This window comes from Macaca fascicularis, chromosome 19 (assembly GCF_037993035.2).
Source record: "Macaca fascicularis isolate 582-1 chromosome 19, T2T-MFA8v1.1".
NCBI classification, from domain to species: Eukaryota; Metazoa; Chordata; class Mammalia; order Primates; family Cercopithecidae; genus Macaca; species Macaca fascicularis.
In genome coordinates, this window is record NC_088393.1 from 39,980,020 (window position 1) to 40,004,937 (window position 24,918).

At 47.2% G+C, this 24,918-nt stretch overlaps 2 protein-coding genes and 1 long non-coding RNA gene across 3 annotated transcripts in view; 2 read left to right on the forward strand and 1 right to left on the reverse strand.

Annotated features, from left to right (window-relative positions):
* Positions 1-632, reverse strand: part of LOC123570191 (uncharacterized) — a 17,489-nt gene extending 16,857 nt beyond the window's left edge. Inside the window, exon 1 of the long non-coding RNA XR_010583578.2 lies at positions 491-632. This is a non-coding gene — a long non-coding RNA (uncharacterized lncRNA). The remainder of the gene's footprint in view (positions 1-490) is intronic.
* Positions 1-14,176, forward strand: part of NUDT19 (nudix hydrolase 19) — a 21,620-nt gene extending 7,444 nt beyond the window's left edge. Inside the window, exons 2-3 of the mRNA XM_005588745.4 lie at positions 9,994-10,201; positions 12,891-14,176. Of these exons, the coding sequence (XP_005588802.3) occupies positions 9,994-10,201; positions 12,891-13,096 (414 nt within the window). The 3' untranslated portion in view covers positions 13,097-14,176. The remainder of the gene's footprint in view (positions 1-9,993; positions 10,202-12,890) is intronic.
* Positions 14,177-20,528: 6,352 nt separating this feature from the next.
* The window catches only part of TDRD12 (tudor domain containing 12), a 105,312-nt gene continuing 100,922 nt past the window's right edge, over positions 20,529-24,918 (forward strand). The window contains exon 1 of the mRNA XM_005588746.5: positions 20,529-20,829. Within this exon, the coding sequence (XP_005588803.3) occupies positions 20,806-20,829 (24 nt within the window). The 5' untranslated portion in view covers positions 20,529-20,805. The remainder of the gene's footprint in view (positions 20,830-24,918) is intronic.

Genomic DNA, 24,918 nt, shown 5'->3' on the forward strand with positions numbered 1-24,918 from the left:
CTTAAAGGAGAAACTAGAAAATCACCAGAGACAGGGAGTGGTTTTTAGAAGAGGGACTAGCCTCAGAGAAGAGAGGCAAGAGGAAGTTTGTCTGACAGGCGTTGAGACCCAGGAGGCAAGGGTCAGGATAGATAGGAGAGATGGGCGAGTCTCACTTAGGCGACATGACTTTGAGAGTTCCACTCATGACTGCAGGGTCAACCAACTTGTTGTCGGGACCCCAGAGCTGAATGGCTTTCCTCTCTGTCGACCCTCGGCTCAGCGCAGAAGTACAGGAAAAGTAGAAGTTGGTTCCAGGCAAACCAACCCTCCCAACTCTGAGTTGGGGGTTGTTAGAGAGCGCTTTCCCAGAAAGCCTGACACCTGTGTCTTTAGTCCAGTGGCTGCACTAGTCACTTTTAACTGGCCAACAGGTGCCCGGTATTTAGCCCCCGAATTCTAAGGAAAAATAGGACAGAATAGCAAGTGAACGGGATCCAATGGTACTCACCGCTCGGCCATAGGTGATAGTCCCTTTGTGGTTGCCAAAATGTGTCCAGAATTGGTTCCTTCCAGTGGGTTCTTAGTCTCGCTGACTTCAAGAATGAAGCCACGAACCTTTGCGGTGAGTGTTACAGCTCTTAAAGACGGTGTGTCCAGAGTTTGTTCATTCAGATGTTCAGATACATCCGGAGTTTCTTCCTTCCAGTGGGTTCGTGGTCTCGCTGACTTCAGGAGAGAAGCTGCAGACCTTTGCGGGCAGTGTTACAGCTCATAAAGGTAGTGCAGACCCAAAGAGTGAGCAGCAGCAAGATTTATTGCAAAGAGCAAAAAAAAACAAACCTTCCAGGGCATGGAAGGGGAGCAGAACAGGTTGCCCTTTGCTGGCAGGGGTGGTCACCCTTTTTCCTCCTATTTGGCCCTGCCCTTATCCTGCTGATTGGTCCATTTTACAGAGCACTGATTAGTCCATTTTACAGAGCGCTGATTGGTCCATTTTACAGAGTGCTGATTGGTCCATTTTTGTAGAGTGCTGATTGGTGTGTTTACAAACCTTTAGCTAGACACAGAGCGCTGATTGGTGCATTTTTACAGAGTACAGATTGGTGCATTTACAAACCTTTAGCTAGACACAGAGCACTGATTGGTGCGTTTTTACAGAGTGCTGATTGGTGCTTTTACAAACCTTTAGCTAGACACAGAGCACTGATTGGTGCATTTTTACAGAGTGCCAATTGGTGCATTTACAAACCTTTAGCTAAACAGAAAAGTTCTCCAAGTCTCCACTCAACCCAGGAAGTCCAGCTGGCTTCATTTCTGGGCTCAAGTGATTCTCCAGTCTCAGCTTCCCAGGTAGCTGGGCCCATAGGCACGTGCAACCATGCTTGGCTAATTGTTTTATTGTTTGTAGAGACTAGCTCTTGCTATGTTGCTTAGGCAGGTCTTGAACTCCTGGCCTCAAACGACCATCTGGCTTCAGCCTCCCAAATTCTTGGGGATTATTGGCATAAGCTACTGTGCCTGGCCATTTTCAATCTTTTAAAATTTATTGACCAATACAGTGACTGACACCTGTAATCTCAGCATTTTGGGAGAACAAGGCCAGAGGATTGATTGAGCTCAAGAACTCAAGACCTGCCTGGACTGTAACATACTAAGACCTCATATCTACCAAAAAAATTAAAAATTAGCTGGGCATGGTGGTACATGCCTGTGGTTCCCATTACTGAGGGAGCTGAGGTGGGTGGGAGGATCACTTGAGCCTGGGAGGTTGAGGCTGTAGTAAGCCATGATCACACCACTGCACTTCAGCCTGGACAACAGAGACCCTGTCTCAAAAAAAAAATTATTGAGATTTGTTATAAGGCCATGAATATGGTCTGTTTTGGTGAATGTTCCCTTTGCACTTGAGAAAATACGTATTCTGCTGTTTGTTGGTATTTTTGTAAAAATGTCAAATTAGGTTGAGTTATTCATAGCATCTTGCAGGTTTTTTTTTTTTTTTTTTTGAAACGGAGTCTTGCTCTGTCACCCAGGCTGGAGTGCAGTGGCCTGATCTCGGCTCACTGAAACCTCCGCCTCCCGGGTTCAAGTGATTCTCCTGCCTCAGTCTCCTGAGCAGCTGGGATTACAGGTGCCTACCACCATGCCTAGCTAATTTTTGTATTTTTAGTAGAGACAGGGGTTTCACTGGGTTGGTCAGGCTGGTCGCGAACTCCTGACCTCAGGTGATCCACCTGCCTGGGCCTCCCGAAGTGCTAGTATTACAGGCGTGAGCCACTGTGCCTGGCCAGTCTTGCAGGTCTTCTATATCATTTCCTTGTTTCATCAGGTGCTGAGAGAGGAATGCAGAAATCTTCAACTAATAATTGTGGAGTTGTCTTTTTCACCTTTTAGTTCTATCAGATTTGGCTTCATGTATTTTGAAGCTCCCATGGAAGATACTGACTGTATCCACATTTAAGACTTCTAAAAGTTCATGGTTTAACTCTTTAATGATTATGAAATATCCTTCTTTATTCCTGGTTATAATCTTTATTCTGAAATCTGAAATTTACTCTGTTTGATATTAATATAGCCACTCTGACTTTCTTTTGATTCATGTTAGTATATTTTCCATCCTTTTAAGCTATCTATGTCTTTATTATTTAAAGTGTGTTTCTGACTGGATGCAGTGGCTTACACCTATAATCCCAACACTTTGGGAGGCCAAGGAGGGCTGATCACCTGAGTTCAGGAGTTTGAGACCAGCCCAGCAACATAGCGAAACCCTGTCTATACTAAAAATACAAAAATTATCCGGGTGTGCAGGGGTCTGTCCCACAGACCCTGACCCAAGGATGGATGAATAACGTGCACTGATACAGATATTCTGCTTTACCATTCTGGCTGAGCATTAGGCCTACTTACAGACTCCCAGGAGAGTGCTGTAAACAGTTGCGACCTCAACCTTGACCAGCCATTTATTCAGTAAAGATTAATTGACAAAGGCTTGAGTCAACACCAACACCACTAGAGGGTAATTGACCTTGTGGCCACCCCAAATAGGAAGCAATTAAGCATCTGTGGTAGATCAAAGGTTAGTCTTAGGACCACATGAGTAAACAAGCTAGTTAGATAAACTCCCCACATTCCTTTGTATCTACTTAATTAATTAATTTTTTTGAGACAGAGTTTCGCTCTGCTGCCCAGGCTGGAGTGCAGTGGCACAATCTTGGCTCACTGTAAGCTCCGTCTCCCAGGTTCACACCATTCTTCTGCCTCAGCCTCCGGAGTAGCTGGGACTACAGGTGCCTGCCACCACGCCTGGCTAATTTGTGTGTGTGTGTGTGTGTGTATTTTTAGTAGAGATGGGGTTTCACCATGTTAGCCAGGATGCTCTCGATCTCCTGACCTCGTGATCCACCCGCCTTGGCTTCCCAAAGTGTTGGAATTACAGGCGTAAGCCACCACACCTGGCCTACTTTAATTTATTTAACTAACGGTAAATGGACTAGGCTGCCTTCAGCCAGATCTGTTACTGAAGTTATGCAAACTCTCAGGCCTTCCAGGAGGGTTTCTGGCTAGTATAACTAAATTTTTTCCCACCAGCCTGACTGAACCCTCATACAGGTAGAGACAGGAGAATTGCTTGAACTCAGGAGGCAGAGGTAGCCGTGCGCCAAGATCATGCCACTGCACTCCAGCCTGAGTGACAGAGACTCCATCTATAAAAAAGAGAAAAAAGTATGTTTCTTGTAGGCAGCATGTAGTCTTGTTTTTTATCTGATATAAAAACTTCTGCTTTTTAGTTGGAGTGTTTATTTATATTTGTTATTGTCAACAAGGTTAGATTCAAATCTACCATCTTACTACTCATTTTTTCCCCATCTATTTGTACTGTTTTTCTTATGACCATTTTATTTCCATTATTAACTTACTATGTCTCTTTGTAGTTGCTCTAAAATTTGCAATATACATTTTTCATTTCATTTATAGAGTTAGAACCTTGCAATAGTATACTTGTTTTTTCTCTCCTATCCTTTATGCTATTGTTGTCATACATTTGACTTTTATTATAAACTCTACAATACACTCTGATTATTTTTGCTTTAGACCATCAATCTTTTTTTTTTTTTTTTTAGACAGGGTTCACTCTTTTCACCCAGGCTGGAATGCAATGGCATGATCTTGGCTCACTGCACCCTTCACCTCCCGGGTTCAAGCTATTCTCCTGCTTCAGCCTCCCTTGTAGCTGGGATTACAGGCATATGCCACCACGCCCAGCTAATTTTGTATTTTTAGTAGAAACGGGGTTTCTCCATGTTGGTCAGGCTGGTCTCGAACTCCCGACCTCAGTTCATCCGCCCACCTCGGCCTCTCAAAGTACTGAGATTACAGGCATCAGCCACCCTGCCTAGCCTAGACCATAGTCTTAATGAGAAAAAATGTCTTATGTTTACCTGCATATTTACCTTTGTTTTTTGAGAAAGAGTTTCGTTCTTGTTCCCCAGGCAGCAGTGCAATGGTGCCATCTCGGCTCACCACAACCTCTGCCTCCTGGGTTCAAGTGATTCTCCTGCCTCAGCCTCCCAAGTATCTGGGCTTACAAGCATGCACCCACCATGACTGGCTAATTTGTGTTTTTAGTAGAGACGGGATTTCTCCATGTTGGTCAGGCTGGTCTTGAACTCCTGACCTCAGGTGATCCACCTGCCTCAGCCTCCCAAAATGCTGGGATCGCAGGCGTGGGCCACTGTGCCCAGCCTATTTTTTTTTTTTTTTTTTTTTTTTTTTTTTTGAGACAGAGTCTTACTGTGTCACCCAGGCTGGAGTGCAGTGGCACGATCTTGGCTCACCACAACCTCCACCTCTCTGGTTCAAGCGATTCTCCTGCCTCAGCCCCCTGAGTAGCTGGGATTACATGCACCCACCACCACACCCAGCTACTTTTTGCATTTTTAGTAGAGACGAGGATTCACCATGTTGGCCAGGCTGGTCTCGAACTCCTGACCTCAGGTGATCCACCCAGCTGGGCCTCCCAAAGTGCTGAGATCACAGGCGTGAGCCACCATGCCCAGCCACATATTTACTATTTTTAGCACTCTTTATTCCTTTGTGTAGCTCTAAATCTATCTCTGGTATCCTTCTGCCTAAAGAAGTTTCTTTAATATTTCTTGTAGCATAGATCCTATGACAATGAGTCCTCTAACTTTTGCTTGCTTGAAAATAACTATTTTGCCTTTGTTTTTGAAAGATACTTTGGCTAGGTATAAAATTCTAGGTTGATAGGTTTTTTTCTTTATGTACCTAAAAATATTGCTCCCTTGTTTGCTAGTTTGCATAAATTTCTTATGAGAGGTCTGTTACCACTCTTGCAGGTAATTGTTTTTTTTTTTGAGACAGTTTTGCTCTGCCGCCCAGGCTGGAGTGCAATGGTGCGATCTTGGCTCACTGCAACCTCCGCCTCCCAGATTCAAGCAATTCTTCTGCCTCAGCCTCCTGAATAGCTGGGATTACAGGCATGTGCCACCACGCCCAGCTAATTTTTGTATTTTTAGTAGAGATGGGGTTTCACAATGTTGATCAGGCTGGTCTCGAACTCCTGATCTCATGATCCGCCTGCCTCAGCCTCCCAAAGTACTGGAATTACAGGCGTGAGCCACCATGCCTAGTCTCTTGCAGGTAATATTTTTTATTTCTTTCATCATGTTGATGTTTTCCTTTGTATCTTTAAACCAGTGGAACATACTTACAGCATTGTTTTTAATGCCCTTTTCTGCTAACTTAATCATTGCTATAATTTCTGGATCTGTTTTTGTTGACTTATTTTTTTTCTAGTTTTGGATAATGTTTTCTCGCTTCATCATGTCTTGCAGTTTTTATTGAATGTTGGATATTGTGACTTTATGTTGTTGAGTGCTGGATCTTGTCGTATTCCTTTAAAGAGCACTGGACTTTGGGCCAGGCATGGTGGTTCACGCCTGTAATCCCAGCACTTTGGGAGGCCGAGGCGGGTGGATCACCTGAGGTCAGGAGTTCTAGACCAGCCTGGCCAACATAGTGAAACCCCGTCTCAAGTAAAAATACAAAAATTAGCTGGGTGTGGTGGCAGGTGCCTGTAATCCCAGCTACTTGGGGGGCCAAGGCAGAAGAATTGCTTGAACCTGGGAGGCAGAGGTTGCAGTGAGCTGAGATCGTGCCATTGCACTCCAGCCTGGGGGACAAGAGCAAGACTTCGTCAAAAAAAATATATATATATAGGACCTTGGCTGGTCTAGGAAAAAAAAGAGAGTATTGGACATTTCTTTTTTTTTTTTTTTTTTGAGACGGAGTCTCGCTCTGCCGCCCAGGCTGGAGTGCAGTGGCCGGATCTCAGCTCACTGCAAGCTCCGCCTCCCGGGTTCACGCCATTCTCCTGCCTCAGCCTCCCGAGTAGCTGGGATTACAGGCGCCCGCCACCTCGCCCGGCTAGTTTTTTTTTTGTATTTTTTAGTAGAGACGGGGTTTCACCGTGTCAGCCAGGATGGTCTCGATCTCCTGACCTCGTGATCCGCCCGTCTCGGCCTCCCAAAGTGCTGGGATTACAGGCTTGAGCCACCGCGCCTGGCCTCGAGTATTGGACATTTCTTAGCAAGCAGTTAAGTGATTGCAAATTACCTTAATTGTCTTGAGGTTTAATTTTAACTGATTTTAAATGATGTTAGCATGGGACTATAGTAGCTTTTATTCTAGAGCTAATTTAGCTGCACTGTTTTTTTTTTTTTTGAGACATATTCTCACTCTGCCACCCAGGCTGGAGTGCAGTGGCGTGATCTTGGCTCACTGCAACCTCCACCTCCCTGGTTCAAGTGATTCTTGTGCCTCAACCTCCCAAGTAATTGGGATTGCAGGCACGTTCCATCATGCCTGGCTAATTTTTATATTTTTAGTAGAGTTGGGGTTTCACCATGTTGGCCAGGCTGGTCTTGAACTCCGGACCTCAGGTGATCCGCCCACCTCTGCCTCCCAAAGTGCCGGGATTACAGGCGTGAGTCACTGCACCTGGCCATTAGCTGCACTTCTAAATGTGTGACCCTTATAAGGTCTACTTGAGTGCTGCTTATGTTCAACATGATCGCTCCACTGTGATTGGAAGGAATTCCAATAATCCTTGGCCCCAGGTGAGCTCTGGGAGTTTAATCTTAAAGCTCTCAGGTAATTGTTCTTTCTTCAGAAACCATTCTCTCCTTGTGTATACAGTGGTCAGTAAAGTAAAATACTAATCATAGGAAAAAAAAAAAAGAGGCATCATTCTTTCCTGGTCTCACGTGGTTTCACCTTATGCATACATGGATAAGTGTTGAGTGAAGATTCAAGTGCACCCTACACAGATTTCTAGAGCTCTACTCTGGAGGTCTTTCCTCTCAGGTACAGCTTTACCCTTGGTTTCTCTTTCCATGGTTTGAGTTACCCTCAATCAACCAAGGTCTGAAAATATTAAGATATTTGGAGACAGAGAAAGACCACATTCACTAACTTTTATTACAGGAATTGCTATCATTGTTCTAGTTTATTATAAGTTATTGTTGGCTGAGCACGGTGGATCATACCTGTATTCCCAACCCCTTGGGGGACCAAGACGGGCAGATCACCTGAGGTCGGGAGTTCGAGACCAGCCTGACCAACAGGAAGAAACCCCATCTCTACTAAAAATACAAAATTAGCTGAGCGTGGTAGCACATGCCTGTCATCCCAGCTACTCGGGAGGCTGAGACAGGAGAATCGCTTGAACCCGGGAGGCGGAGTTTGCCGTGAGCAGAGATCGTGCCATTGCGCTCCAGCCTGGGTAACAAAAGCGAGACTCCATCTCAAAATAATAATAATAAGTTATTGTTAATGTCTTACTGGGCCTAATTCATCAATTAAACTTTATCATAGGTGTGTATGTGTAGGAAGAGCATAGTTTGTATAAGGCTTAGCACTTCCTTAATTTCATGCATCCCCTAGGGATCTGGGAAAGTATCCCTCTTGCATAAGCGGAGACTACTGTATGCTGCTTCCCAAATTCTGCTGTGTGGACTTCCCAAAATCCAAGCTGTGTCTCAAGTCAGTGAAAATCCCAGGCTCTGATTAGTCTCTTGTTCCCTGGGTCACAGCCCGGGAATTCCCTTTAAGCAGTAACCCTGGCCATGGTAGGACTCACCTCCCGTTGTAGCCTCCCAGGTGGCTGGGATTACAGGCGTGCGCCACTGCACTCAGCAGGAAAGCATTGCATTTTGTACACTGCTTTACTAGTAAGAAGTAATCAGTTAAGTGATAAGGTATTGTAACCTGTGGTCTGGACTCACCTGAACAGGTTGGATCAAGTGGGTGGATGCCTGCCATTTAACCCTTTGTCTTCATTGTTATCATTGAACTCATACGGTTGCCTTGGAAATCACATAGAGAGACTGGGTGGTCCTTTGAGGCCCAGAGCTCTGTTTTTTAAATGCCGTTTTGGCCAACTGCAGAATGATTAGCGGACTCACTGAACTCATAGATTGCTGGACGCCATAGCAGGGCCCTGGGAATGTGAAGCCTTCACAGGCTTCGCCGTCAACGTTTAAGCATGTACGAGCTTGCAAACCTTTGACCTACAGCCATCTGAAGCAGAAAGCAATTCCAAATCCTTCGGGGGTAAGAATCAGTTTATCCTAGGTGTATAAGTGGATATTTAGTAAACCAACTAAAGAACAACCGTATGGCCGGGCACGGTGGCTCGCACCTGTAATCCCAGCACTTTGGGAGGCTGAGGTGAGTGGATCACAAAGTCAGGATTCAAGACCAGCCTGGACAAGATGGTGAAATGCCATCTCTACTAAAGATACAAACATGAGCCAGGATGGTGGCGGGTGCCTGTAGTCTCAGCTACTCGGGAGGCTCAGGCAGAGAATTGCTTGAACCCGGGAAGTAGAGGTTGCAGTGAGCCGAGATTGCGCTACTGCACTCCAGCCTGGGCGACAGAGCGAGACTCGGTCAAAAAAAAAACATCAGACCTGTAATCCTAGCACTTTGGAAGGCCGAGGTGGGTGGATCATGAGGTCAGGAGATCAAGACCATCCTGGCTAACACGGTGAAACCCTGTCTCTACTGAAAATACAAAAAATTAGCCGGGCGTGGTGGCGGGTGCCTGTAGTCCCAGCTACTCGGGAGGCTGAGGCAGGAGAATGGCATGAACCGAGGAGGTGGAGCTTGCAGTGAGCCGAGATCATCGCACCACTGCACTGTAGCCTGGGTGACAGAGTGAGACTCCGTCTCAAAAAAAAAAAAAAAAAAAACCTTTGAGGTTATTCCGTATCCATTGAATCAGCTCCTTTTATCTCAATGTCTATGGAAAGAAGGCTCAGGAAGGACAGCAGGTTGTAGAATGAAGCCACTGAAGTTTACTGGGCAAACACTGCCTGGCTGAAACCCTCCAAGTTACTACTCTCTCGACTGTAGGCTGAGTCATGCCGGGTGACTTCCTGAAAGCTGCTGTTGCTCCTGAAGCTTCACCACTGTTGTACCATGTGGCACACATCACCACATCACAAAGCATTTTGGTTGCTCCAGTCCCCATACGGCCTAGGAGAGCTTTGTGGTGTTCATCATTATATCCTCAGGATCTAGCCAAGTACCCATTTCCTGGAGGAATGAACAGGCACCAAATTCTCAATCTACTGTGATGAGTTTACCCTTTGGAGTCTTTCTTCTTTCAGCAGGGACCAGAACCACCTGACCCTCTCTGCATCTCCCACCTCTTAGGCTGAACAGCTCTCCCAGGTCAAGCCTCGGCGGTCTGCCCTGGTTTATTTACTAGTTCTGAGGATCAGTGTCCCAGTAAGCAACCTCTTAAGAGGATCAACCCAGCTTTCTTCACTGAATCTTTTCATGTTGTCTCGGAGGGATCTCACAGCGTGCATTAATGAATTCATTTTACACATTCAATTCTACCTTAGGTACAGATGTGACTATCTCAAGTCTCACATTATCTATGGCGTAAACCTTAGGAAACCCTGCTTTTGTCTTTCACAGTGGTCATCTCCATCGGAGACAACTGAAAGTTTCTTATCAAAAGAGATTTGGTTGGCACCCCCACAGTTCTACGAAGTGAGAAGACTTGCAAACTTTGCCTCTTTCTCTGACTTGCACAAATTTTGTTTGGGTCGTGCATTAGAAGGACTGGAAAGGTGGCTGCCTATCATCTTGTTAACTGCTGATGGGATGGTCCATCTTTTACCAGGTAAGCCAGTGAAGCATCAGTGCTTTGGTTAGTATTCACATTCAGTGCCCTGGGCTGCATGGCAGTATTGCCCAACATAGAGACAGGAATTACAGTCTGTGTTTTGTAGTCTACAGGTATTAGCTAAGTAAGATCAAAGCCTATAAAATATCCATATTATTATAACCAGAAATTCTGCGTAATATCATATACCTACACATACATTTATATTAATATATTTCCTAGACATTGACAAAGGTCTTTCTCATGTCATTTCTCACTTTTTCTTTTTTTTGAAACAGAGTCTCCCTCTGTCACCCAGACTGGAGTGCAGTGGCACGATCTTGACTCACTGCAACCTCTGCCTCCCAGGTTCAAGCGATTCTCTGCCTCAGCCTCCCGAGTAGCTGGGATTACAGGTGCCCGCCACCAAGCCCAGCTAATTTTTATATTTTTTTTTTTAGTAGAGATGGGGTTTCACCATCTTGGCCAGGCTGGTCTTGAACTCCTGACCTTGTGATCCACTCACCTTGGCCTCCCAAAGTGCTGGGATTATAGTCATGAGCCACCGCGCCTGGCCGATTTCTCAGGTTTTTGCATTTTAAGTTTGAATTACAAGAACTCTTAAGTTGTCATCTAATTTGAATTAGGGAGCTTTTTTGTTTGTTTGTTTTTTGTTTTTTTCGAGACAGTTTTGCTCTTGTCACCCAGGCTGGAGTGCAATCTGGGCTCACTGCAACCTTTGCTTCCTGGTTTCAAGCAATACTCCTGCCTCAGCCTCCTGAGTAGCTGGAATTACAGGCGTGTGCCACCACGCCTGGCCAATTTTTTTGTATTATTAATAGAGACAGGGTTTCACCACGTTGGCCAGGCTGGTCTTGAACTCCTTACCTCAGGTGATCCACCTGCTTCAACCTCCCTAAATTCTGGGATTATAGGCTTGAGCACTGCACCCAGCCAAGTTTGTTTTTTTTCAATTGAATGTAATTTCAATTGAAACTTTGAATTATGAAATTATGAATAAAATAAAAATGTTAACTCTATCTCAACTGAAAATATACAAAAAAAAAAACAAATCAGCCAGGTGTGGTTGCACACGCCTGTAATCCCAGCTCCTCAGGAGGCTGAGGCAGGAGAATTGCTTAAACCCATGAGATGGAGGTTGCAGTGAGCCAAGATTGTGCCACTGCACTCCAACCTGGGCAACAGAGCAAGACTCTCTGTCAAAAAAGAAAAAAAAAATGGCTAGGCGTGGTGGCTCATGCCTGTAATCTCAGCACTTTAGGAGGCCAAAGCAGGTGGATCACCTGAGGTCGGGAGTTCGAGACCAGCCTGACCAACACAGAGAAACCCCGTTTCTACTAATAATACAAAATTAGCTGGACGTGGTGGCACATGCCTGTAATCCCAGCTACTTGGGAGGCTGAGGCAGGAGAATCGCTTGAACCCGGGAGGCGGAGGTGGCAGTGAGGTGAGATTGCGCCATTGCACTCCAGCCTGGGCAACAAGAGCGAAACTGTGTCTCAAAAAAAAAGATTTGTTACTCAACCTACAGGGGGGAAATTTAGCAGTTTGTTTGTTTGTTTGTTTGAGACAGAGTCTCACTCTGTTGCCCAGACTGGAGTGCAGTCGCCCAGGCTGGAGTGCAGTGGCGTGATCTCGGCTCACTGCAAGCTCCGCCTCCCAGGTTGACACCATTCTCCTGCCTCCGCCTCCTGAGTAAATGGGACTACAGGTGCCCGCCGCCACGCCCAGCTAATTTTTTGTATTTTTTAGTAGAGACAGGGTTTCACTGTGTTAGCCAGGATGGTCTTGATCTCCTGACCTCATGATCCACCTGCCTCGGCCTCCCAAAGCGCTAGGATTACAGGCGTGAGCCACCGCATCTGACCAGTTTAGCAGTTTTGATGTAATTTTTCTAAATTAACCCAAAGATGTTAAGAACAGCCCACTTTGAAACACCAAACGTATATGGATATCAAGGCCAATCTTAGTATTGAATAGAATAAAGAGAGTCATAAACTAGTAAAACAATTACAGTTCACAGTGGAAACATACCAGTCATAGATGTTTATGAGCCCAAAGAAAACTCTTGACTGGGGCGTTGTGAGGGGATATTAAAAACACAAGAAAGAGGACAGGTGCAGTAGTTCAGGCCTGTAATCCCAGCACGTTGGGAGGCTGAGGTGGGTGAATCATTTGAGATCAGGAATTTGAGGCCAGCCTGGTAAATATGGCGAAACCTGTCTCCACTAACAATACAAAGGATTAGCCAGGCATGGTGGCAGGCACCTGGAATCCCAGCTACTTGGGAGGCCGAGGCATGAGAATAGCTTGAGCCCTGGAGGTGGAGCCGAGATCGCGCCACTGCATGCTAGCCTGGGCAACAGAGTGAGACTCCATCTCAAAAAAAAAAACAAAAAAAGACCAAAAAAACACAATAAAGAAATTGAGGTAAGCTCATAGAATTAGATTAGTTAACAATTATCTCAGTTCAAACATATTAAACAGATCAAAATAAATAATGATTTAACAACTATCTCAGTTCCAGACATATTAAATAGATCAAAATAAATACTGATTTGTATGTCCCTAATATATCGGAGTGATTTATAAAATAATACTCGATGGAATTAAATTTTTATCCCTTCTGCCATGGTGAAAAATAATATTGTATTTAAAAATAAACTCAAATTTTATCCTTTTTCAGGTGATGAGCTATATTTAGAAGATTCAGACTTTTTGGAAAATCTTATGTCTACTGAAAAAAAGACTGAGGAAATCATGAAGGAAGGCAAGCAATTTCACCGGATAGTGATACACAATCGCCACCTTTATGATATCCATGTGACTGTTCAGTCAAAGCATAAGCACGTTTATCCTAAGAACTCTGTAGTAAGTAAGAGCCATTTGTAGGGTGCTCAAGCTTGTTGGTAAAATGGCCTACTTGAAGTCCTCATGAATAATGAGGGTTGAATTTCATTTGCTTGAAACTTAAGGAAGTTTGTGCCTATAAAAGTTACTGCAATTCAGTATTTCTTTTTTCTTTTCTATTTTTTTTTTTTTTTCTGAGACAGAGTCTTGCTCTGTCACCCAGGCTGGAGTGCAGTGGCATAATCTCGGCTCACTGCAAGCTCTGCCTCACGGATTCATGCCATTCTCCTGCCTTAGCCTCCCGAGTAGCTGGGACTACAGATGCCCACCACCATGCCTGGCTAATTTTTTTGTATTTTTAGTAGAGATGGGGTTTCACCGTGTTAGCTAGGATGGTCTTGATCTCCTGACCTCGTGATCTGCCCACCTTGGCCTCTCAAAGTGCTGGGATTACAGGCGTGAGCCACCACACCCGGACTTTTTTTTTTTTTTTTTTTTTTTTTTGAGACAGAGTCTTACTCTTGCCCAGAACCCAGGCTGGAGTACAGTGGCCCAATCTTGGCTCACTGCAACCTCTGCCTCCCAGGTTCCAGCGATTCTCATGCCTTAGCCTCCTGAGTAGTTGGGACTACAGGCGTGCGCCACCATGTCCCACTAAATTTTGTATTTTTAGTAGAAACAGGGTTTCACCATGTTGGCCAGGCTGGTCTCGAACTCCTGACCTCAGGTGATCTGCCCACCTCGGCCTCACAAAGTGCTGAGATTACAGGCATGAGCCGCCACACCTGGCCTAGTTAGTATTTTAAAGAAACATAAAGCCATAACAAAAACCATCATTGTTTGTTTCCACAGTGCTCATGAATGTAAAGAGGTTAGAAATGTAGTATTTGATTAATGATGTTTATTTTTACTGTATTTAATATGAGTAATTTTTCATCATCTTTAAAGAGGAAGAATGTTTATTGATTAAAGGTGAGAAATGATAGTTAAGACACCAATTCCATGGCCAGATCTTTGACTGTATCATGCATTGTACAACTGATTTCATATTTTATGAAATGCCTTAGTTTTCCTACTATAACATAAAGACAATGATGAATAAAGTTTATATGTATGATTTAATCCAGATGAGAGAACCATATCTAGCTCTGCGGTCCTCAACCTGGGCCCTTTTGCCCTAGGGAACATTTGGCTCTGTCTGGAAACATTTTTGGTTGTTGAAACTGTGGGCAGAGTGGGTGGGGTGGGGGAGTATGCTACTACCATCTAGTGGGGAGAGGCCAGGAATGCAATTGAATAACCTGCAATGCGCAGTCTCACCACCCGCAACAAAGAATTACCTGACCAAGGGTGAGATACCCAATCGAAAGTAAAATCTTTTTTTTTTTTTCAATAAATGGTTCCAATATGTAAATTTTGAGAACCACAAATACTATTATTCTGTCTGCCTTTTGGATCTACAAAAATGGGAAATTATGTTCAATTGAAAAAAAAAAAACAAAGTTGGCTGCATGCAGTGGCTCATGCCTATAATCCCAGCATTTTGGGAGGCTGAGGTGGGCGGATCACCTGAGGTCAGGAGTTCAAGACCAGCCTGGTCAACATGGTGAAACCCCATCTCCTAACAATACAAAAAACTAGGCAGGCATGGTGGCACACGCCTGTAATTCCAGCTACTTGGGAGGCTGAGGCAGGAGAATCACTTGAACCCAGGAGGCGGAGGTTGCAGTGAGCCCAGATTGTACTCCAGTCTGGGTGACAAGAGGAAAACTCTGTGTCAAAAAAACAAAAACAAAGTCTACAAAAATTATTATTGTCTTTTGATTTGTTTTTTGAGATAGAGACTCACTCTGCTGCCCAGGCTGGAGTGCAGTGGTGCAATCTCAGTTCACTGCAACCTCCAACTCCTGAGTTCAAGCAATTCTCGTGCCTCAGCCTCCCAAGTAGCTGTGACTATAGGCACCTGCAACCACACCCAGCTAATTTTTGTATTTTTAGTAGAGATAGAGTTTCACCATGTTGGCCAGGTTGGTCTTGAACTCCTGACCTCAGGTGATCTGCCTGCCTCAGCCTCCCAAGGTGCCCAGGATCATAGGCATGAGCCACCATGCCCAGCCTTGCTTTGTCTTTTGACTCTCAAAGTTTACTAGAATGTTGCTGCTAGAAGGGACCTCAGTGAACACCATGATTTTGCCAGTGAGAAAACAGAAACGCAGCTGGTTAGTGCCACGGCCAACTCCCTCTTCACTGGAGTTGCCATGGCTCAGAGGGTGATATTAGAAGATGTCATCATAAAGTAATATGACTAGTTTTTCTTCATAGAAAAGATCGTTTTCACACCACGTTTCCTTCATGTATGCTTTGTTTTGTTTTGTTTTTTGTTTTTTGTTTTTGAGATGGAGTCTCACATTGTTGTCCAGGCTGGAGTGCAGTGGCGTTCTTTCAGCTCACTGCAACCTCTGCCTCTTGGGTTCAAGCGATTCTCCTGCCTCAGCCTTCTGAGTAGCTGGGATTACAGGCACGTGCCATTGCACCTGGCTAATGGTTGTATTTTTAGCAGAGACGGGGCTTCACCGTGTTGGCCAGGCTGGTCTTGAACTTCTGACCTCAAGTGATCCACCTACCTCAGCCTCCCAGAGTGCTGGGATTACAGGTGTGAGCCACTGCACCTGGCCTGTATGTTGTTGTTTTTAATCTGAATGAACCTTGTCTCCTTCCAAGAATTCCTTTTGGGAGACTTGTCACATGACCTCATACCTATAGCAGTACCTTGCCCATACCCCGTAACCCCAAATAATATGAGCTGAAAAATTAATACTGTTTTAGAACTCAGATTGCTGATGTTGATGGCATTTATGACACACAGTTTTTCTTTTCTTTTCCTTTTTTTTTTTTTTTTGAGACACATTCTCACTTCGTTGCCCAGGCTAGAGTGCAGTGGTACGATCTTGGCTCACTGCAACCTCTGCCTCCTGGGTTCAAGTGATTCTCCTGCCTCAGCCTCCCAGGTAGCTGGGATTACAGGCGTGAACCACCACACCAGGCTAATTTTTGTACTTTTAGTAGAGACAGGGTTTCGCCATTTGACCAGGCTGGTTTCGAACTCCTGACCTCAAGTGATCCGCCTGCCTCAGCCTCCCAAAGTGCTGGGATTACAGATGTGAGCCACTGTGCTGGGCCAGAAATATTTTTAAAGTTAAAAACAAAATTCAGCAGGGCATGGCGGCTCACACCTGTCATCCCAACACTTTGGGAGGCCAAGGTGGAAGAATCATTTGAGCCCAGGTGTTCAAGACCTGCCTAGGCAACATAGGGAGACCACGTCTCTATAAAAAACATTCAAAATTAGCAGGGTGGGCTGGGCATGGTGGCTTACACCTGTAATCTCAGCACTTTGGGAGGCTGAGGTGGGCGGATCACAAGGTCAGGGGTTTGAGACCAGCTTGGTAAATATAGTAAACCCAGTCTCTACTAAAAATACAAAAATTAGCTGGGTGTGGTGGTACATGGCTGTAGTCCCAGCTACTTGGGAGGCTGAGGCGAAGAATCGCTTGAACCCAGGAGGTGGAGATTGCAGTGAGCCGAGATCGCACCACTGCACTCCAACCTGAGCGACAGAGTGAGACTGTCTCAACAAAAAAACACAAAAAAACCAAAAAACAAAAAACAGCTGGGTATAGTGGTGCACCCCTAGAGTTTCATCTCCTCAGGAGACTGAGGTGGAAAAATCACTTGAACCCAGGAGATAGAGGCTGCAGTGAGTAGTGATAAGATTGTGCCACTCCACTCCAGCCTGGGCAACAGAGCAAGACCCTGTCTCAAAAAAAAAAAAAAAAAAAATCAGCACCATGAGACACGGCGAAGAAAAAGGAAGCCTTGCGCATCTTTAAAAAAGTGTTTTCTGCTAGCGCCAGGGTTGGAGGAGGGCAGGTTACAGTATAAATGAGGACCCCTTTCAACCTTGGGGAGACTGGGTGACTGGAGCCCCAGGGCAGTGAGTGTTTTGACTGTGGGAGTGTAATATACAAATATTTCCATTTTCTGTGAGCCATGTTGTAAAAAGATTGGGAAATACCGTACTGTAGCACAGGATCCAGTCAAAGAAAAAAGGGTCTCTCCAAACCAAGAACTGGGAGAAGTCTATATTATCCATCTTTGTGGATTGGGAACTGTTTTGGGACTTTCTGTTTAAGATGGGGTCTTGCGGCCGGGCGCGGTGGCTCACGCCTGTAATCCCAGCACTTTGGGAGGCCGAGACGGGCGGATCACGAGGTCAGAAGATCGAGACCATCCTGGATAACACGGTGAAACCCCATCTCTACTAAAAAATACAAAAAACTAGCTGGGCGAGGTGGCGGGCGCCTGTAGTCCCAGCTACTCGGGAGGCTGAGGCAGGAGAATGGCGTAAACCCGGGAGGCGGAGCTTGCAGTGAGCTGAGATCCGGCCACTGCACTCCAGCCTGGGCGACAGAGCGAGACTCCGTCTCAAAAAAAAAAAAAAAAAAAAAGATGGGGTCTTGCTTTGTTGCCAAGGCTGGGCTCCAACTCCTGGCAAGGGATCCTCCCATCTCACCCTCCCAAGTAGCTGAGACTACAGGCACATGTCACTGCACCTGGCTACAAGACCCCCTGTTTATTTTATTTTATTATATATATTTTTTGAGATGGAGTCTCACTGTGTTGCCGAGGCTGGAGTGCAGTGGCATGATCTCAGCTCACTGCGACCTCTGCCTCCTTGTTTCAAGCGATTCTCCTGCCTCAGCCTCCTGTGTAGCTGGAATTACAGGTGCCGGTCACCATGCCTGGCTCATTTTTATATTTTTAGTAGAGACAGGGCTTCACCATAGTAGCCAGGCTGGTCTCGAACTCCTGACCTCAAGTGGTCCACCCACCTCGGCCTCCCGAAGTGCTGGGATTACAGGCCTGAGCCACCTCGCCCAGCCAGGACCTCCTGTTTAAATCAGGTCCTGTCGTTTTCCATCTCTTTTTGGCGAGGTCTTGAGCTTTCAGGTGAGTTGGCCATAGCAGGTGCCTTGACTGGAGGTGAGGCCTTGTCAACCTAATTTCAGGAACAGGTGAACATCATGCACTTTGCAGCTGTGTTTTTCTCCCGACTGGCAGCTACACACCTTTCCTCTCCAACCATCCTGCCTGAGAGTTTAAGTGCCCGTTATCTGTGGGACCTCGTGCAATCCAGTTTTCTTATAGAACTGCATGCTTACGTGAGCATTCTGTTCCCCAAATATGTAACTCCACAATTTCCATGCTCTCTCCAACTGTTGCAGTCTTTTGACATCTTGCTGGTTCCCTTACTAGCAAATTAACTCATTTCAACTCGGAGAGCCCTGCCAGTTGAAGGGCAGCTGGGAAGAAACCCAGGACCAGGAACCTTTCCAGAAGGTGCAGATCAAGTGGAAATGTTGCCAGGAGGCCACGAAGACCCAGGGATTCGTGGCTGACCAGGACTCTTCCTTGCCACCAGGGCTTCCAGCTCACAGCATTTAACAGGTGTGGGCTGGACTAGAGAAAGCAGGAAGACAGGGGCCCCCTGGCAGGCAACAAGGACCAACTGAGGGCCCGGCATGGTGGTTCATGCCTGTAATCCTAGCTGCTCAGGGGGCTGAGGTGGGAGGATGGCATGAGCCCAGGAGTTCGAGACCAGCCTGGGCAACACGGTGAGACCCCATCTCTACAAAAAAATTTAAAAATTTTCCAGGCGTGGTGGTGCGTGCCTATAGTCCCAGCTACTTGAGAGGCTGAAGCTGGAGGATCAACTGAGCCCAGGAATTCAAGGCTGCAGTAAGCCATGATTGTGCCACTGCACTTCAGTGTGTGCAACAGAGCCATACCCTGTCTCTTTGAAAATAAAATGATGAACTTGTAACCACCTAATGGGTTCACCTTGCCCACTGCCTAGACAGAGCCAATTTATCAAGACAGGGAATTGCAATGGAGAAAGTAATTCATGCAGAGCCGGCTGTGCGGGAGACTGGAGTTTTATTATTACTCAAATCAATCTCTCTGAGCATTCAAGGAACAGAGTTTTTAAAGACAATTGGGCGGGCAGGAGCTTGGGAAGTGGGGAGTGCTGATTGGCCAGGTTGAAGATGGAATCAGAGGTTGTCCGAGTTTTTCTTGCTGTTGTCTGTTCCTGGTTGGGACGGCAGAACAGGTTGAAGCAGATTATCGGTGTGGGTGGTGTCAGCTGATCCACTGAGCTGATCCAAGGATTGTTGTCTCATGCTTCCCTAAAATGTATAAAACCAAGTGAGGCAGGAAAATAGAGTCTGGAGGTAGGGAACATAAGGCCGATTCACACTTCAGCTATAACGGGAAATATCGTCTCCATAGGGCATACACCCAGCAAATGACTTCATAACTTTACTTCACCGTCTTCATTTACATCGGGCATACTCCAAGCAGAGAGTATTTAAATTCACGAAAATTCTGTAACGGGGACTTTGAGCCCCTATGCTCAGGTCCGCTCCCGTGCTGTGGAGTGTACTTTTTCAATAAAACCCTTCATTCCTTCCTTGCTTTGTGTGTGCGTTTTGTCAAATTCTTTCTTCAAGACACCAAGAACCTGGACACCCTCCAACTTTAACACAAGCTGTGCCCCGACCACCTCTGGCAAATGTCATTAGGACTTCCTGTGTCAGGGGCGCATGTCCTCAACCTTGGTGAATTTTTTTATTTTTATTTTTTGGGACAGAGCCTCGCTCTGTCCCCCAGGCTGGGGTGCCGTGGCCCGATCTTAGCTCACTGAAACCTCCGCCTCCCAGGTTCAAGCGATTCTCCTGCCTCGGCCTCCCAAGTAACTGGGATTCCAGGCATGGGCCACCATGCCTGGCTAATTTTTCTATTTTTAGTAGAGGCGGGGTTTCACCATGTTGACGATGCTAGTCTCCAGCTTCTAACCTTATCAGGTGATCCGCACGCCTCGGCCTCCCAAAGTGCTGGGATTACAGGCCTGAGCCACCTTGCCCTGCCGGCAAAATAAACTCTCTGAATGAACTGACACCTGTCTCACATTTTCAGGGTTCACAGGCTTTTATCAATTTTGTTTCAGAGTCAAACCATGGACTGAATTCCTTCCCAAAGTTAGTCGGGCTTCCGCCCAGGCATAAACAAGGACAGCTTAAATTAGAAGCAAGATGGAGTTGGTTAGGTCTGATTTCTTTCACCATCACAGTTTCCTCAGTTACAATTTTGCAAAGGTGGTTTCCAACGGACTCAGCCGCACGCGGCCCCTCTATCCCTCCCAGGAACAGGCGAGTGTCCTTGGGGCCTGGGGGTTCCTGCCAGCGGCAAATGAGGGAATCACGCTACCCCAAGCCGGGCCTCCCGGGGCCTCGGCCCATCAGTCCTCCCGGCCACCGCGTGGCGCTGTGCAGGGCGTTGTTGGGCGGTTGGGTGGACCACGTGGTCTACGATGCCTTAAGGCCTGCTGGGCGTGCGCGGGCATCCGGTCGGTGCTGGAGGCCCGAGGCCAGGCGGGCAGGGAGCCCCGAGCGAGGGGCTGTGTCACTGCCAGGACGGAGCGCGTCGCCTCGGGCCGACCCCGGGGTCCGCGAGGGCTCCTGGGGACAAGGAGTGTGGGGCACCTGCCACGGGGGGCCGAGGCGCTAAACGTGGAGGGAAGGAAAGCACTCGCGGCGGGGGCCTGGCGGGGGCGGACGCGGCCAGCCTCGCCCGTGACGGCAGGGGACTTCCAGGGCGAGGGGGCCCATCTGCCCTCCGGCGCCAGGAGGATGCTCCAGCTCCTGGTGCTGAAGGTGAGCGCTGTGAAGCCAACTCCACACAGTCTCCCACACCCTGCAGAGCCTCGCACCCCCGACCCCGGCACAGCCTCCCATCGCCACACAGCCCCCCACACCCACCCCAGCCCCGCACAGCCCCCACCCCAGCCCCCAACCCGAGTCCCACACAGCCCCCCACACCCACTCCCCCCATCCCAGCGCTACACATGTCCCCTTCCCACCCCAGCCCTACACATCCTCCACATCCCCCCACGCCCACACTCCCCCAGCCCACACATCCTCCCATGCCCACTCCCCGCCCCGCCCACATATCCTCCCACACCCACTCCCACCCAGCTCCACCCCCACACTCACACTTATGCCCCCACCCATCCCACTCCCACACACTTCATCTCACTCCCACACACCCCAACCCCCTATATTCCATCTGGCCATGCCGTGCCCCCACTGCCTTCCCACCCCATCCCACTCCCACCCCCACACACCCCCAACTCCTACCCTAGCCCCAGCTCCCACCCGTTTCCTTATCCCTGCCCGCCCCACAGTCACACCCTCACCCCTGTCCCCACCCCGTCCTCATTCCCACCCCCCCACTTAAACCTCCACCCCGACATTTCATCCCCCCCACACACCCCACCACCACCCCTATGTCCACTCCCACCTGCACCCCAGCCGCAGCCCACCCTACCCCCACTCCCCCACCCCACATCACACCCCGCCTTCCCCCACCCGAGCCCTCCCCGCGCCCCCACTAGGGGGCACCCCGGGCTGGGAGCTGGGGTAGAAGATGGCGTGGCCCGGGATGCACTTGAAGGAGCGTGGGATTGGCTGCCCCTTCGAATGCTTAGTCACAGGGGCCACGCGACACTGGCGTCCCCAGGGACCCGCTCACCGTACTCCACGGGGCCCTCAGGCTCGGCGCTTGGATAGGGTCGGTTGGCCCGGGCAGCCCCACGCCATGGGTCCCGCCTTCCCTCGTGCCCCGGGTCTCTGTCGCCCTCTCCACTCTCCGCGCGGGCTCTGGGCGATGTACTAGTCCCCGGGGAAGGGACGCCCGCCTGGACCCTTGCTTTTCCGCCTTGGAGTCCAGTGAGGGCTCGCTGGTAAAGGGGGAAGGCGTTGCTGGAGGAAGGAGCTGACAGGCCAGAGCAGAGGAGTAGGTATGGGTTATTGGAGAAAGGAAATCTCAATCACTTTGAAAATCACACTTCAGTGGGCCCAGGAGCGGTACGTAGCAAATTGTGAGATTATTATATTATATTATATTATATTATATTATTTATTTTTTGAGACAGTTTCGCTCTTGTTGCCCAGGCTGGAGTGCAGTGGTGTGACCTCAGCTCACTGCAGTCTCCGCTTCCCGGGTTCCCTACCTCAGCCTCCCAAGTAGCTGGGATTACAGGCGCCCGCCACCGCAGCTGGCTAATTTTTGTATTTTTAGTAGAGACAGGGTTTCACCACGTTGGCCAGGCTGTTCTCGAACTCCTGACCTCAGGTGATCCACCTGTCTCAGCCTCCCAAAGTGCTGGGATTACAGGCATGAGCCACCGCGCCTGGCCTATTTTATTTTTTATAGAGACAAGGTTTGTTGCCTAGGCTGGTCTGGAACGCCTGGCCTCAAGCAATCATCCCACCTCAGCCTCCCAAAGCCCTGGGATTACCCCCTGGCCCAGTGGTGCGGTTTTTTGGTTTTTTGGTTTTTTTTTTTTTTTTGAGACGGAGTCTTGTTTAGTCGCCCAAGCTGGAGTGCAGTGGCATGATCTGGGCTCACTGCAAGCTCCACCTCCCGGATTCACACCATTCTCCTGCCTCAGCCTCCCAAGTAGCTGAGACTACAGGCGCCCACCACGCCTGGCTATTTATTTTTTGTATTTTTAGTAGAGACGGGGTTTCACCTTGTTAGCCAGCATGGTCTCGATCTCCTGACCTCATGATCCATCCACTTTGGCCTCCGAAAGTGCTGGGATTACAGGCGTGAGCTACCGCGCCCGGCCGGTGCGATTTTTAAAACCAGCACTCTCCTTCTCTTACTTGATGTCTTGTGTAATCTCTCTGAACAAAGATTCACAAACGTTTGAGGAAACTGACTCTTACAGAGAATTTGCCCCGAGACTTTAAGGGGTTCAGATCCACTTGGCAAGCTCCTCTCCCCCGGTCAGATGTTGTCTATCAGTCCTAAGGATGCTAGTCCGATTTCTCCTTTAGAAGAGACAGGGCTCTTCCAGGGCTGCACATCCTGACACGTGCACAACCATCCAGGCAGAATTTTGACGGCAGGAGCTGGACTTCCTGCTTTCTGTTAGGGAACCCCTTTCCTCTCAGTTGGGCCCAGGAACCCTTTTATTTACCTGCTCAACTCTGATCTGCCCCCACTTATGGCCCTCACCCAGCTCACCCCCTGAGCAAATTCTGTCCTGAATAGGAGTGTCTCCCCAAGTGCGGTGCAGGTACCACCTGTCCTGCAGATGAAGTTAGCTTTTACAAGGATGAAATATTTTTCCCCCCATGTATCCATCAACAGATGATTGGGTAAACGGAAGGTGGTTTGTACATATACAATGGAATATTATTTAGCCTTAAATATCTGAGAAATCTTTGCCTGACTCAGTCACAAGGATTTTTTCCCCCATGTATCCTTTTATTATTATTTTTTAATTATTTTTTTTTTTTTTTGAGATGGAGTCTCGCTCTGTTGCCCAGGCTGGAGTGCAGTGGAGCGATCTTGGCTCACTGCAACCTCTGCCTCCCAAGTTCAAGCGATTCTCCTGCTTCAGCCTCCTGAGTAACTGGGATTACAGGTGCGTGCCACCGCAGCCAGCTAATTTTTTATATTTTTGGTAGAGACGGGGGTTTCACCATCTTGGCCAGGCTGGTATCCAACTCCTGACCTCAAGTGATCTGCCTTCCTCGGCCTCCCACTGCTGGGATTACAGGCATGAACCGCTGCACCTGGCCCCCCATGTATCCTTTTAGAAGTTTTATAATTTTATATTTTACCTTTAGAGATATGATCTGAGTTAATTTTTGTATATGGTGCGAGGAATGAAGTTTCATTTCTTTGCACTTGATTATCTAACTGTTCCAGCATCATTTATTGAAATGACTATCCTTCCTCCTTTGTGTCTTGTCAGAAATCAATTGACTATATGTGTGATTATATTCCTGCTATATTGATTTATGTACAATACCACACTGTCTTATTACTGTAGCTTTATAGGTAACTCTTGAAGTCAGGTGATATGAGTCTTCCAACTATATTCTTTTTCAGAATTGTTCTAGTTGCTTGGCTTTTCTAATATGCATTTTGTAATTGCTTTGAGTCTACCAAAAAACAAAACAAAACAAAAAAAAAACCCTGCTGGAATGGAGTTGTGTTTATAGATGGGTTCAGAGAAAATACATTAATCCATGAACACAGTATATCTATACCTATTTAGGTCTTCTTTCATTTCTTTCCATCAGTGTTTTATAACTTTCAGCATAGGAATTTTGCACATATTTTTAAGATTTAAACCTTTAAGTAATTACTGAGTTTTGTTTTTCAGTAAAAGACACGGGGTCTTGCTCTGTTGGCCAGGCTGGAGCGCAGTTCTGTAATCACAACTTACTGCAACCTCAAACTTCTGGGCTCAAGGGATCCTCCTGCCCCAGCCTCCTGAGTAGCTGGGACTAAAAACATTTGCCCCCACTCCTAGCTAAATAAAAAAATTTTTCTTTTAGAGACAGGGTCTCACTGTGTTGCCCAGGCTGGTCTCTCAAACTCCTGGGCTCAAACAATCCTCCCACCTCAGCCTCCCAAAGTACTGGGATTACAGGAGTGAGTCACCACTCCCAGCCTTTTTGTAATTTTCAATTTCCAATTTCCATTTCTGGAATACGATTAAATTATTGTTTTTTAATTTAATTTTAAGTTCCAGGATACAAGTGCAGGACGTCCAGGTTTGTTACATAGATAGACGTGTGCCATGGTGGTTTGCTGCAACTATCAACCCATCATCTAGTTATTAAGCCCCATGTGTATTAGTTATTTATCCTGATACTCTCCCTCCCCTCTGCCCTAGAGGCCCCAGTGTGTGATTACCCTCCCTGTGTCTGTGTGTTCTC